Source organism: Parasteatoda tepidariorum, chromosome X2 (genome assembly GCF_043381705.1).
Source record: "Parasteatoda tepidariorum isolate YZ-2023 chromosome X2, CAS_Ptep_4.0, whole genome shotgun sequence".
In the NCBI taxonomy this organism is placed as follows: domain Eukaryota; kingdom Metazoa; phylum Arthropoda; class Arachnida; order Araneae; family Theridiidae; genus Parasteatoda; species Parasteatoda tepidariorum.
In genome coordinates, this window is record NC_092215.1 from 56,644,616 (window position 1) to 56,661,330 (window position 16,715).

At 30.0% G+C, this 16,715-nt stretch overlaps 1 protein-coding gene across 1 annotated transcript in view; it reads right to left on the reverse strand.

The window, feature by feature from the left end:
• Positions 1–1,481: 1,481 nt before the first annotated feature.
• The window catches only part of LOC107453378 (potassium voltage-gated channel protein eag), a 54,674-nt gene continuing 39,440 nt past the window's right edge, over positions 1,482–16,715 (reverse strand). The window contains exons 7-10 of the mRNA XM_016070198.3: positions 16,088–16,287; positions 9,928–10,180; positions 3,379–3,575; positions 1,482–2,423 (exon numbers count right to left, since the gene is read on the reverse strand). Of these exons, the coding sequence (XP_015925684.1) occupies positions 1,767–2,423; positions 3,379–3,575; positions 9,928–10,180; positions 16,088–16,287 (1,307 nt within the window). The 3' untranslated portion in view covers positions 1,482–1,766. The remainder of the gene's footprint in view (positions 2,424–3,378; positions 3,576–9,927; positions 10,181–16,087; positions 16,288–16,715) is intronic.

Genomic DNA, 16,715 nt, shown 5'->3' on the forward strand with positions numbered 1-16,715 from the left:
TGGTGCCTTCTGCTATTTCGATAAGAGGGATAGTTAGTTGCTGTTTGATGATTTGGTGTTTAATATTACAATTGGAAGCTTCAGTCATTTCATTTCTTATATTTCACGGTTTAATTTTGATTTTTGAGGATTTGGAGTTCATTATTGCAATTTGAAGCTTCAATTACTCAATTTCTTATATTTCAGGGTTTCATTTTGATTTTTGACGATTTGGTGCTTATTATTGAAATAGGAAGCTTCTATCATTCCATTTCATATATTTTTGCTTTTGTTTATTTATTTTTATTTATATATTTTTTTGTTCAAAGATTCTATTATTTACATTATATTGGGAATCAGTGAATTTATAGCATTGAATTGTAAGGGAAAAAATGAAGAACTATTCGGCCGATTTCGTTCAAAATTTGTATTTTGCCATGCAAAATTACATTCTTTAAAATGGTGTAAAAAATTATATACCTAACATTTTAAATTTTTTTCAACTAATATTAAATAAAATATTAAAAATAATAAATATTTATAAGAAGTTATTTTTTGCATGGAATTATTTTTGGATGAATGAAGTTTATAATTGTGTGTAAAAATGTTTTCAATTCGCTTAAAAAGTTCTCGAGACTCAAAACGTAACATTAAGGGGATAATACTTTAGACCGCTTTCCTAACCAAACTATCGGGACCATGTTTTCCAGATTGCGACCATTTAAACCGCTTACGACATGCTTATACCATAGTAACTTCGAAAGACATGAAACTTAAATTCCAACGTTAAACACACAAACTTAAAATCTGGTAATTTGAGAAAAGCTATTAGCTTGGGCACATTAAACACAGAATAACTTTAATACTTGTTCTCGTTTTAAAGAATGGATAAATAATCCAATGAATATTAAACAAAAAAAATGAGGGAATCGTTATATTTTTGTAGAGTTCTATGAAAAAATTCATCAGTAATTAAATGTCTTGTTTACATCATTGTGAACTGAAATAAACATCATAGTTCATCAAGTTGCTTGTTAATATCATAGAGAAAATATGGAGATTAATGCGAAGAGAAAAAAAAATTACTAAAATAAAATATATTTAGATAAAAAAAAATAAAAAAAATAATAATAAAAAGCTGAAAAACAAAAGTATGAAAAGAAGTAATTTCTTCATCTTGTTCATCACTCGAGATTATATCTTTTCATATTTTAGTTTTCCGGCTTTTTAATGTTATTTTTAAAAAATATTTTCTTTCAATAATCTTTTTCTTCTTCTTTTTTCATTACTCTTTGATATTTCAAGCTTATTTTATGAGTTCTATATACTTGCAGCTGAGATGCGTAGTAAATAAAACTTACTAATTTTCTTAATTTTCTTCGTTTTTCTCTTAGCATTATCATTTCTTTTTATCATTTTTGTCTCATTTGTATACATATATATATATATATATATATATATAGTATACCGAGACCGAGTAATTAAACCGGTTCTTTTAAATATTTTTTTCAATTAAAATTTTTTCACGGATTTGTATTGTTGTGAGGGCGGATAGGAAAACTGCTTCAGTAACACTATTTAAAAAGCTTATTTTCATAAATAATTTTAAAAAATGAAATTTTCTTTGCAATCAGAAGAGTAAAGCTCGCTTATTTAAAACCATTTTAACCACCTTTCTGCAAATATTCTATGCAATACATTCTATTATAAGAAGAAAAGGAAGACTGATTGATGAAATTGTAGTTAAAAACAAACTAACTAAATATACGATTCTATATTATTGTATATTATTGCTGTTTGCTCTTTTCATATTCAATTGTATCCTCCATTTTTACAAACTCTTTGGGTTTTTTTCTTGTCAGTGAATCTTTTCTTCTTTGAGCTTCTGGTTGTCTCAAAACTAAAACGGGTGTTTTTTCATTCTGCCGGGGTTTGACTAACCGAATCAATTGTCCAATCTGTTCATCTACTCGACTTATTTTAGTATTAAGTCTCTGCATTTCTAATTTTAAATCAACTCTTAAATCTACTAAATTAGCGAGCAACTTTTGATAATCGGCAGATGTTTCTAATTCTTCTCCTCGTGGAGGAATTTCCTCTTCGATTGTTGGTTCTTTGGCCAATATGCGAGACCATTTGGAAAAGGAACGGTTACCTGTCCTTTGAACGGTATTTTCTTTATCATCTCCTGGATCTTTAGTGACTGTCCACTTGGTTGACTGACACTTAATATCACCGCTTTCAGTTACTTGTGCAAGTCTCGGACTCACCGTTGGACCTTTTTCGACATCAGGGGTGGTCCTATCGTGAGAGCCATTTCTACGAAATTTTGAGAAAATTTTTCTCACCAAATGATCTTGAGATAGTTCTTGTAAAGGCTCATTTTTTCGTCTCTCTGCTAGTTCTCTCTCCCGTTTGACATCCGATACTTTGCGAAAGATCAGCTGAAACGGAACTAAAAATTAAACAGAGCAGAAGATGTCAAAAATTGTAGCTTAAATCATTCAATATTTTAAATCCTTTTATTATTAAATAAAAAATTTCAAATTTGAATTAATTTTTTTTTTTGAGAAAAAGAAAAGAAGGAATTCAGACTTAAGGAAAAATATTAGACTTGAAGAAAAAAATTCAGCTTTGAAGAAAAAGCCTTAGATTTGAAGAAAAAAAATATCAGACTCGCAGAAAAAGCCTCAGACTTAAAGGAAAAAAAATTCTTTCAAAAAAAAAAAAAAAAAAAAAAAAAAAAAAAAANAAAAAAAAAAAAAAAAAATAAAGAAATATCAGACTTATAGAAAAATGTCTAGACTTTGAAAAAGTTTAGATTTGACACTATGGTGGTTAGTCTGCTACGACTTCGAATATTGAGGGTTGACCTTCAATACGCGCTGCCGGTTCCGAGTTTTTGTTTTCATTTATTTATTTTTTGATTCGGTCAAATATGTAATTAATGCGTGTGTTTGATTCTTATGAGAGGATTGGGCGCATGAATTACTGTCTTCTGGGTTTTTTGTTTACATTTGATGGAGTAGGAAAAGGCTGGAATGCTTATTGGTTTAGGTGGGTGTAGACTTGTTTCTTATTTAACAAACAAGTCTACACCAACAACTAGCAAACAGTATTCTGAATGTTTTGGGTAAGTTTTGCAATTTAAAAAAAAAAATTATTAATGCTGTGAACATTTTACTACTGTTTATTTGGGTACTGTCAATAATAATAAACTGTAAATTTCACCGTATTTCTTTGCAATATTATTTTTTTATCAATTTTTAAATGAAATTAGGCTTAAATCACCCTTGCCTGTGTATAATCTCACCGGTCCTGAACTGGGGTCTCAGGAGGGTTAAGGCGTGAATTAAATTGTGAACAATATATGCATAGAAATAAAATGATAAATCTTACCCTATGTCGCAGATTGTAAGTAAGAAGTAGGTTTCTTGCAAATGAGTTGGCAAATGCATGATAAAAATTAAGCACTTCAAGTAATTTATCTCGCTTAATGGAATGTAAATCACAGTAAGTTAGACCTCGAACATTAGCACAAGATTGTCCAATTGTTGGTTCTTTCCAAAACGCATCACCAAATACATCTCCTTTGCCTGAAATCATAAATAATCTCTGTTTAGACATCGGTGTTCTATGATCCTTAATATGCTTGAGGCATGTCCGGAAAATAAATACCGCTTTATTCTGCCACAATCGCAGTTTCGCCCATGCGCACACGTATTATCTGTCAAGTGGCGCCATTAACAGTCGGATTGTGTTGCGTGTCAGTAAGTGTTCAAAACGTTTAAGACGATTGCCGATCCTGCCGACTGTGAAGTGCGTTCTACAATACAGTTTTCCTCACAGAACATTAAGCTATCTGAAATTTATCGTCAACCTGAAAAAATTTACAGAGAAAATATAATGAGTGGTAAAGATTCAACTTTAGATCCCTCAATGTTCATGATAAAATATGGAGTGAGCAGCAATGGTCAATGATGGTGTAAAAGTGAATGAGAAAATTCGTGAATATAGACACAAACTCCAACAACTATTTTCCATGAGATGGTCACAAACTTTGCAGATGGTCAGATGGTTTTGAGATGGTCACAAACAGTTCAACAGTCTTTGCAGTCTTTCTTTGAAGATTGGCTTCCAGATTCTAAATGTTTAAACAATGTTTGTAATTATGTAGAAAAACAGTTTGTAAAATGTTCTTACATGTAAAAATAAATTTTGTTTAGAAAAAAGCAGCACTATTAAGGCGAATTTTTCCAAAACGGTGTTTGCTTTCCGGACGTGTCTCGAAAGAATGAAGTCAAAAATGTATACAAATTAGGGGCCGTAAAATAACATTTAAGCGATGAAAATATAAAATACGCGTTCAAAAATCATTATTGAGAAAGGCGGAATTGCAGTTAACTAAAACTGTTTACTGCCGAAGGAAATTAGGGGAAGATAAAAAGCGGTTATTAAGAAGTTTTATCAGGCAATCAAATTGGCTTTTTTGTTCTTAATCCCGTTTTGCTCACTTGCGATTCGGCAAATTTCTGCTGCGTTTTGGTTTCATGGTCGCATAAAACTAATTTGCGACAGCTAATGTGTATATTTTATTTCTTCAATAAAGATGCATTGACACATTTTTAAGGCCGGGATAGCCTGGTCGGTAGGGCGCTGGGCCCATATCCAAGAGGTCGTGGGTTCGATCCTCGCCGGCCGAAGACTCCCCATGTAGTAAATGGTGACTGATGCACGTTAAATCTGTCGAGTCTCAAAGTCCTCCATGTTCCCACAACAAATCAATACCTCTGAGGGTACTGATCCAGGAGTTTCCTTGTCTTCTGGATTGGTTCAAAATTACAAGGCTACGGAGTTGAACGTAAGTAGTCGTAAACCCATGAAATTGGGTCGGCTGTTCAACGACGGTTATAAAATAAAATAAAGATGCATTAAAAGAGGTGATTTCAAAACACTCTGTATTATTAAACTACCTATATCAAATCTATCTGGACGAAAAGAGCAGTTTTATAAATATAAAATATACGATATGCATTAACATTTATTTTGGTAAAAATGGAAATTACACAAACTTGAAAATAAATTAAAATAAAAATACTAAATAATACACTACCCAACAAAAAAGGAAGAGACACTTTCAATTTTTAATAATTTTTTTAAAAAATTTCTCAAGAGTTACTAAGAGAATTATTTTGTAACTTTAGAGTTGTTCAGTTTAAGCAATTTTTAAAATTTAGCAATAAAATTGGAAGCTTTCAGAGGCTCGAGGAACCGACAATAAATTACTAAAGAAAACAAGTTTTTTTTACACTCTATGTTAGAAAATCAAGTAAGAAGATTGTAAACTTGGATCAATTAGTTTGGTTGTTATTTTCAATAATTGTATGAAATTTCGTAAGCCTAGCCTAAAAAAGTTTTGGAGTTATGGACTGTTTTACAAAATACTAGTTTTTTTGTCTTACGTCTTTTGCTATAACTTTAAAAATATTCAATAAAATTAAACGAAATTTGGGGAGCAATTTAAAATTAATTACAACAACAATGTTTAAAAATTTTTAAAAAATTGTTAAAAACTGCGTAAGATACGAATATTTAAAGTAGCTTTTTAATACTGCGCAGCGCTGAAAAAATATAAAAAAAGCATTTTCTATAATTTTGTATTGAATCGAATTTGAAAACTAATGAAAAATATATGATTTGAATATCTTAAAAATTTATGAAGTTTCAATCATTTTTCGAAGTTGTTTTTGTACTTATTAAAAGAAAGCTCAAAATGATCAGGGGCTTTACACAAGTTTTATTTTATTCTTGCTGTCTGGTAGTAGAGTTTGCAATAATACGAAATTAACTTTGTGGGAAACGACTGATCAGTTTGACATTTCCTTTAAGAAATACAAAAACTACTTGAAAAATTGATTGAAACTTTTTATATTTTTTCGATACTCCAGGCAGATTTTCTTCATTAGTTGCTAAATACAATTCAGTCAAAATTATGAAATATTCTTTTTAATTTTTTCCCCGCACTTGCGCAGTGATCATATGTTGATATTGAATACCTTACTACCAGAGTTGGTCATCGATTACAGTAATCGATTACAACTGTAATTGATTACAGATAATTACAGCTATGTAATCAATTACTTGTAATCACGATTAAAAGTAATCAAAATTTTTGATTACATCAGAGTAGAGCGAAACTGTAATCGAATACATTTTTCAATTACAGTAATCAATTACTTGCAATCATGATTACGAAGTTTGATTACAGCTGTAATCATGATTACATAGTCGATTGCAGTAATCAATTACTTGTAATCGCGATTACAACTTTAAAAAAATTTTGATTACAGCTGTAATCATGATTCCAAACAATTGCGATTACAAGTAATCACAACAAAAACGATTAAGGGTAATTATGATTGCAAGTTATCAAAACATATGATTACATGTAATCATGATTACATGTAATTTGATTACATGTAATTGTGATTACTTGTAATAAAACTATACGATTACAAGTTCTTACGATTGTGTACTATATGCAAATTCATTATGTAAGTATGTATGAGTTTACATATTTTTATGTACATAGAATGTACGCACGCATGAACGTACAATTTGTGATTCCTACAATGTATGCACAAACGTTGTTTGTACGTGCAATATACATAATTATGTTGTAATGTACTTAATGTAGTACGTATATGCTTAGTACATATAATTATGCATTCATGATACATGTACGCATGTATGTTAGTTTGCACGAAAATGCAATGTTTTGTATCTTTGTATACATGGACAATATATGTATGAACATAAATGAAAGTAATGTTCATACGTTTGCATGCTTTTATGAACTTAACTACATACATTTTATAAATTTACGATAATATCGCGTATATACAATGTACGTATATATATAAAATTGTACGTATTTACGTACAATATGTAAGAATGTTGTTTAAAGGTACAATATATGCACATAGCTGTGTAAATAAAATGCCTACATGTATGCATGTACATGTACATTTATATGTACATCGATATATGTACACGCAAAGTATGTACTTATGTACACGTACGTATGTACTTGCATAACTACATACTTTGTTAATACATATGCGCATGTAATGTATGGATGTACAAAAAAATAGTTACATGCTCAATGTGCGTATGTACATACAACAAATACATGTACAAAATTGCAAGTAATGTATAAATACATGCTTACATTTAAATATATGTAATTGCAATATACACATACATTGTGCATACACCAAAATAATTTATATAAGTAAAGTTATTAAAGTTTGTTTTAAAATTTATTCTAAGGCATATAAAACTCGACCTCATATTTTTAGAAAGCAAACGATAATTCTATTTTAAATTTCTAAATATTATTTCCACACATAAAATTTACCGTTTTTTTTTTGCCTTTTAAAAACTTTCTATGAACCATGCATTATGTTATAAAAAAAAAATCAGTATTGTCAAACATTTCATAAAAAAACCTGAAAATAATTTTTTATTCAAAGAATTTTAAAATGATATAGAACAATTAAAGCAGAAAACTAAATTTAAATATCGTTTGATTTTGTCATTTAACTTGCTTGAATCATTATAAGTTAACTTACATGTACGTATGTACGTATGTACAATGCATGTACATACATTCATGCATTCTACATGCATATATAGTACATATAGATATGCATACATGGAACATACGTGCATTGTACATGTGTGTATACATTCATTGGACATATATATACATTGCACCATATGCATAGATTGGGATAGCATGCATGTGCACATGTAAAATTTGTACGAAAGAATTATGTCCAATATATTTACTCACATATGTACTGTATATGTACATTATATGAACATTATATGTTCACTTCATCATATGTACTTTATATAAATATACATCTGTACACTATATGTATATACATCTCAAATGTGTGTATGTACATACGTTATGCATGTCGAATATATGTATGAATATATGTAAAATATAAATACGCCCATTGTACGTATAATCGTACACAAATGTATTATGCATATTTGGATACATTGAGCACGAACATATTGTGTATATGTACATCCATACATTGGATATGCATATCATGTACATGTATACATACATATATTGTACATACTACATATATTGTACGTACTACATGAATACCTATATTGTACATGCATACATATATTATACTGTTCATAAATAAATTGCACATGCATGCATGGGATATACATTGTACAGACAATGTATGTATGTTTGTACTAACAACAAGTACTTGTATATACATGCGTACATGAACATAGATATACATTTTACATACACAAATATTTGCATAAAATGCATATATTCATTGTGTATAAATGTACATGTCTACATTGTTTGCACATACACACGTAATTATTAGCTATATACATACGTATATACATTTTATACTTACAATATAAGTGTATATACATGTGTGTGAAACTAAAATGTCTGTACATATGCACTAGATAAAATCATCTGTACATTCATTTGTACGTATACAAATACGTGTAAATACGTGCAAAATGTATCATTATAAAATACATTATAATATCTACTGTAAAATATAATCATTTGTAAGAATACAATAGTCTTGTAATCGTGTATTTAGATTACATGTAATCATAATTACATATAATCAAATTACATGTAATCATGATTATATGTAACCATATATTTAGATTACTTGTAATCATAATTACCCGTAATCGTTTTTGTTGTGATTACTTGTAATCGCAATTACTTGGAATCATGATTACAGTTGTAATCAAAATTTTGATTACAGCTTTAATCAAGATTACAAGTAATTGGTTACTGTAATCAATATTGTAATCATGATTGCAGCTGTAATCAAAATTTTTTGAAAGTTGTAATCACGATTCCTAGTAATTGATTACTGTAATCGATTATGTAATCATGATTACAGTTGTAATCAAAATTGAATCATGATTACAAGTAACTGATACTAGTTATAATCTTATTGCTTATTTTCTGGCATTGGATGTTAAAAAATGCTTGTTAATTTTTAATTTCGTAGCAAAGTTCCATCTTTTAGTAGAAATTCAATCCTCAAATTCTTATCACTCGATTACTACAGTAAAATTCAAAGTTAAAGCGAAAAGAAGAGGGGAGTGTAGCGGCTTGCATAAGTTAGCACTGGAAGTGATTTATAATATGCTGACAAGGATTTTGTAAAAATTTCACAAATTTACTTTTCTAAAATTTGAATATCTTTTTATTATTCTTTACTTTTTTGAAAACATAAATCATCACTTTAAGAGAAAGCTAGGCACAAATGAATTCATTTAAAAAACTGTCAATTTTTTCCATTTATTTTTTAACATATCGTCAGTGAACATTTTAGTCTAGACACAGCTCAAAGTGCGTGTTTGAGAAAATAGACATAGTGCCTTTAAAAAAATGGATACAGCTCGAAATTTTGAGTTTTGAGCTGTGACCGTTTTCTAAAACATGCATTTTGAGTTGTGTCCTTTTTTAAACACGCAGTTTGAACTGTGTCCATTTTCCTAAACACGCATTTTGAGCTGTGTTCAGTTTTTTAACACGTTCTCTGCAGCTGAGTACAGGTGGTTATGCTAAATCTATCATTGAAAGTGGCAATCGATAAATATGAAATCTAAGCTAATTTTTTTTTATTTTAGCTTTTAGAATTCACAATTAGTTTGTTTTAATAAACAATATGTTATTGACGGGTGAAAATTTCCTACTTTTTGTAAAAATAGTTGAATGATAATATACATTTTGCTATCAATTGATCTGTTTTGTCGACACTAACTGCTAAGCTGAATTTTGTCTCGTGCTGGCGCGGAATCGGCAGTGAAAAAGTTAAACACCTATTTCTAGCTGAATAAAAATGACGGTATGTTTTACTATACCTAATATTGCTACTACTTCATCATCTTGAATAACTTCTAATGATCCTGTGACTACGAAACATAGTGTATCAATACTTTCTCCTGTATGATATAATAAATCTCCAGGAGCTGAATGTTCCATTGTAAAATACATAGCTAAAGCTCTTAAACATCCATCACTGGCTAAACGAAAAGCTGGATGCTCGTTAAATACTTTTCGATTCAGGTGTACGCAGATGTCAGCTGTCATGTCTTTTGGACAATAGCTCAAAACCTGAAATACAAATCATTCTCAAATCAATTTTAAATAATTACACGCTGTTAATAATAAATCGCTCTCAGTATGCAGAGTATCCCGTAAATTTGTAGGAGAGGTATGGCAAATTTTCAAGATTATTTATTGCATAAGAGAGGAATTTCCTATCCAATGAAATTTCCTTTCCTATCCTACAATTCTACTGCGTAGCTAGGGGCACATCCCTAAAATGGATTACACTGGCGTGCCTTTAAACCGGTACTTTTATTTATCAAAAATATCTTAATTTTGCGTTAATTTTATGTATACTGATAATTATTGACAGAAATTGCATTCAAATAGGATCAAAAATATCTGTTTTATCGTAATTTAATGATTTGTCTTTCCAAATTATTAAATTACGATGACACAACTATTTCTGAGTCTATTTAAATGCAATTTACGAAAATAATTATCAGAAAACATAAAATTAAGATATTTTAGAAAAAAAAAGGATCTGTTCATAGGAACCCGAAAAATAACTTAATAATAGTAAAGCACCCCTTGTATAGATAGATGACATTTCTATGCAATTCATAATTCTTATAATGCGCCCTTGAAGTTTGTCGCTATACACAATGCATATATTTTTTAAATATTTGTCAAAAATGAAATAAAAAGTGCATACGCCTCACAAAATAATATTTAAATAAATAAAGAAGTTGAAATCTAACGAAATACTATTAAGGAAGGCGGGGCTTAAAATCTCAACCCGTTAAATTGTCGAGAGAGGGTTGGAAAGAAAATATTTAAAAACTCTTCCAAGTTTCGCCAGACAATGAAATTGATTTTGATGTAATAAATTTGTCTTCTCCACTAATAATTCGACAGATTTTGATACATTTTTTAGATTTTCGTCAATAAAATAGAAATTTGTGATCCCTCAAGTGTCCACTTTTTGGCAATTTTTCTAATAATATATAAAGATAAAATATTTAAACTCATTATTATTATATATACGTAGTACGTATATTAATATATTAATATATATACGTTATTAATATATATACGATAAAATATTTAAATAATGTAAGGAATACGGAAGTGATGTTCTACTTTCGACTGTTTTACGTTCCGTTAGGTAGCTTTTACTAAGATATTCGCAATAATCATTCTTGGGAATATTTCTCAAGAATGAAGGGATCGAACAGTAAATTTTAAGAGAGGAGACAAAGTCAAACGTTATAAAAATTCAATTAATCACTAATATTTTTTAAAATTTTTAACAAGAATTTTAGAAATGCATATTAAAGTTAGTCATTGCAAGACATCCTGTAGAAGCAACTTAATGAGAAAAAAATAAGTAGAAAATTCGAAATTCGAACAATAATTTTATTTTTGAACAAAATTTTATTCATTCGTTGAAAATGTTAGAATAGCACAATAAAAATGTACTAAACAGCAAATTTTTTCCTGCCTCAAATTTATATTCTCTTAACGGCTAATTTCAAACTCTTTTTTTATTAACTAAAATTTTCTTATTTTTTCGCTCTAAAAAATTGCTAATTCTTTTTCCAGAAATCTTTGGAAAATTTGTGTGTGCAATTATGTGCATTTGTCAAATATTCTAAACGATTTATAATGCAGACCTCAAACTTTATATATGCCTACAAGATTTTTCATAAATTTTTAACATTGCCAATATATATATTACACTGGCGTGCCTTNGTAATGCCAGTGAATCTACTGTGAATTATATTATATATGTTACGGCCAAAGCCCGAATTCGGCCACTTCGCGAATTGGCCGGCGAGATCGCGAAGTGGCATAGGATGGCTGACCAATGTCCGATCCTTTCTTGATTTTGGGAATTGGCCGGCCAGATCGCGAAGTGGCATGGGAGGATCAGCCAAAGTTGGCAGAAAAAATATATTTGGCACGTATTATTGGCTCTGTATAACCATAACTTCATTCTTTAAAAATTACTAGCGGCGGTACCCGCACTAACTGCGGTGGGATGTGGCAATTTGAGACAAAGTAAAAAATTTAATTTTTAAAATTTTAATTTAAAAACTTGTCTATTTCTTATATTTTTAAATTAGAAGATTTATACTTTAGAGAATAATTATAATTAGAAGATTTATATTTATAGAAGCACAAATGTCGCCACGTGGCACATTCCCGCCGGAATTGCAGATGCGCCGCCTACCGGGCATTCTTGAATGAGCACATCGCGTTTTGGCCGGAACATCGCTGCCACTTCGCGAAATGGCCGGCCAAAGTAGAATATTCACTGATCGTTTCAATTCCCTCTCACTTTGGCCGAGAGGTATGGCCAAAGTGCAAAATGGCTGGACTTAACATATATATACATTTTTTTTACAAGATTAAGTATTTTTTTCTGTTGGCAATAAAAACAATTAGTTCCCGTTAAGCAAAACAGTTAGTTGTTTAGCTTCCCAACTAAGTTTTTATTTTCCCCCAACGGGCATCTTTAATGCTTTTACGTAATATGAAGTATTTTTATGTTCTTTTAATGCATAATTTATTTATAATTAGCGACGATTTTAATATAAATATAAAAGTTGAAAAAGGAGAAGAATTTTGTGACTTCTTGAGAAACGCTTGTTGGCTGGAATTGAAATTGAATCCAGCTCATTGAATGACAACTGGATAAGCATAAATTGATGCAGTTCTTTCAACCCATAAATTGAAATGATGAAGTGTTTATGAAAGTCTATCCAAAAAAAAAAAAAAAAAAAAAAAATGACCAATGGATAACCAGTGAGTGCAATCACAATTTCCTCTTCTTTTATAAATGTATTATTTTATAATTTTTCATTATATTATTGTTTTCGAATAGTTATTTAAATTGTGTTCTAATAAAAATATGAAAAGTATATACACTGCTCCAAACAATTAAAGGATATTGTAAGTCTTGTATAATATAATGGTATAAGCAAATTTTTTTCTTCATAAAGTGGAATAAGAAATTAAAATTTTCCCTATTTTCTAACTTCGCATTATGCAAATTTTGAGTTTGACGTCGAAAATGACGCTTCAGCAGCCGCGAATCTGGTTTGTCTTTCAACTTATATAAGACAAAGCGGAAAAGAACGACCGACATTCAGTAAGCGCGTTGTTTCGATGAGTGCGATGTCTCAACGAAGTCATTTAACCGAATCAGAAGCTTGGAGAGTTGTTAGCCGGTTCTTCTATACCCAAATGCTTAATAAAAGGTTTTTTTTTTTTTTTTTTTTTTTTTTTTTTTTTTTTTTTTTTTTGCCGAACAAATGCCATTTTTATCTCATATAGCCTACTACGTCTGTCGATAATGCATCAATCATTCAAATAATTCTCCAGGTGCAATATCAACTCACGACCTCAACATCCTTTTATTGTTTTGAGCAGTTTAATTGTTTTTAAGTAAATGTCCAATTTCTCTCATTACATTGGCAATGTGGCATTATTTGACGAGTTTGCAAACAATTATAAAACTGGACCAAAAAGATATTGGAGAATCTCATTCGTATGATCGCATGAGAGAAGATAAAAATAAAGTAGTTAAATGAACAAACGAACAAGAGACATCGGTGATTTCAAGAAAGATCCTTAATAGAAGATTTTGAAAGATCTTTTATGATAATAGGGAAAAACATTGAAATCGCGTGCTTGATATGTAACCTATCAAAATTCATTTTCAAATTTTCCTAAATCAATAATATCATCCATGGGTTAAACAAGTATTAAAAAGAAAATTCGTCTAGTCACGCCATTCTCAACTTGTTGGTCTGGCAAAAAATCTTTGGCATAGCTGGTTAAGAGCTTTTCATCGCAAATTCGATTTCACCTGCGAAACTAATTTAAAATTTAAGATATAGAAAAAGTGAGTTGAGGTTAGCCTAGAGTGAGCCATGAAGTTCCAAATGCTAAAAAAGAAGTTTTCAAAATATCAAAAAGTAAACAAATTATGGAAGGATTACGCAATGGCCTCTAACAATTTATTTGCATTTTTAAAATATTTTTTCCGTGATTGAAACGACATCGTTTTCTTCAAAGTTTACCCGAACTCACTTTTCACTAAATTTCAAAAGAGCAATGGTGGTGAAAAAGAATTTGCCATGAAAGGCTTCTACCGTAGTATATCGTATTCTTAATATTTGGACCCATAAGAAAGTGGGAGAATTCCAAAACAAAGCAGCAGAGAGAAAAATGGATCGAATATCAAACTTGTATTATTTATTGGTTCCTAGAATCCTCAAAGTATTTAGATCATTATTTATGTGAGAGCTCATCATACCCACATTAAAGACCTTCATTAATACTTTTTCATCTCAGTTTGTTTAATACATAAATTATATATTTCTTTAAACATTTCGAATTAAATTTATATCATTTGGTCTGGCTGTTTTTAATTTTATTTCATTATACTTTAAGAAAATTTTATCTTTTCCTCTTTCCGCCAATTACCCTATTAAAAAAAATAAAATAGCGTTAGTATTTATGTAAAAAATGATGCTGAGCATCTTATTAACTACTTTATTACCATAATATAGTATAGGTCGACAATTATTGTAACATATAAAAGAAACAGTCATAGCTTTTGAAATGAGGGAGAGATTCAATTAAAACATCAAAAGTGAATGCTCGACATAATGGAATCTTTTTGAGCATGAACAGTTTTATTTTTGTTGTATGCAGCGCTGAAATGCAGCGATTATAAATGCATATAGGTATAGCTCATTCACCAGCAGTGGGCACTTAGCTCCACCTTCATTACTTGATATGCGACGATACTATTTCGCTATTTTCGGGAGAAGGTTACGAGCAATCCTGAACAAGGTTGCTATTTGGCGATCGTTTCACAAGAATATTTATTTCGAAAACTTTACCTGCATTTTTTTAACATTAAATATTTAATAAATTTGATGATATTTCGCGCCATTTTTTATGATATTTTTCTCTTTTGAGTGAATAGTTTGTCCTTTTTGAGGCATTTTGCTGGGAAAACAGTTTTTAAATTTAAAATATATTTAACGAAAGGTATAATAGCAGATGATAAAGCGAAGTAAGTAACTGAAAAAGAAGTCACTGCTTGTGTTTGGCGCACATAAAGGGTTATCCCAATTTCAAGAGCGGAGATGTTTCTCTTCTTACTCCCGCGCTGAAATGAACTCTGCGCTCGAGGAGGTGGAGCCAAGTGCCAACTCCTGGTGAACGAACTATACCCATGTGCTACTGAAGTAGGAATCGCTTGACTGCCCTATTTTCCTGGTCTCAACTCTCGTAATTTATTTATGTTAAATAATATTTAAAAAAAACTGTTTACAAACAATTATTCTGCTCAAAGCTGATAGTTACTTTGTTTTTATAAGAATCGAAAGTTCAGAATTCATTCTACTCATATGTGCCATATCATACCATTGATGTCAAGAAACTAAATCCGAAGTTGTGAAGAGCTATTAAAAGTTTTTAACATTAGCAGCTTTTGGATTTTGTTTAAATTTTATATTACTCATTATTTGACAACCTGTAAACTCTACAGGATGTCCAAAACTAGGCTTACGATTTTTAAAAATTTATAACGAGAAAAATGCAAAAAAGAAAAAACTGTTTCTGCAGCATTTCAATTTTTTTTAAAATTTTTCAATTTTTTTCAATTTTTTCGCCATTGCTTCTTACTGATCATGAGGGAAGTTCTTTCCATAGACAGACTATAGGAACTTAACCTAAAAAACGGTAAAAGGAACTTACAGTGAATCCCTTGGAAAAAATTTGAAGCATACTCAGAAGCTCTTGGAAGTAAAAAATTATGCCTTGTTTCCTTACCTTAAGAGTTTTTTTTTTAAAAAATCATTTTTGAAAACCAAGAGTATAAGTTAGGACAACTTGCATGTCCTAGATAAAAGAAGAAGAATATTTTGTGCAGGCTGGAGTTAAACGTACCTTACTCGTATCAATTCCTTTTGTCATGGCCCATGTTGATACAACATAGTCCATAACTCGTTCACTAAGTGCTTTGGGAACTTCATGCAATTTCATAAACTCTCGTACATTATTTAGCATTTCATGATAGCGGGCAGTTGCTGACGTCATTTGCTGAATTATAGTAGTGACATGACCAAAAATGGTGGCGTACAATAAAGCTGAAATAGAAAATAGTATCGAACTTTTATTATCCCGAATTAATAACCATAAGAGAATCAAAAATAGAATAAATCAGTTGATGAGCAGTAAATTGGACCAAAAAAGTGGAAGTATTTTTAATTATTTGGTAAAGCGGAAAAGTTGCCAACTATTATTATCTAGAAATGTAAAAAATTCTATAACTGTGAGTTTATATCTTCATCCACCTTAAAAGGAAAACCACTTTATGTATATATAATATTATATTAGGGGGACTGGAAAGTAATGTCGCTTCAGAGCCTTAAATATTCGTTAGTCTTAAAAACCAATTCATTTTCTTCGATCCATTTCGATTCATTTTTGAACCAGCATTGAAAGGTTGTTGCTAACATGGGAGAATACATTATTGATTAAAAATAAATATAAACAAATAGCAAATACACCGAAA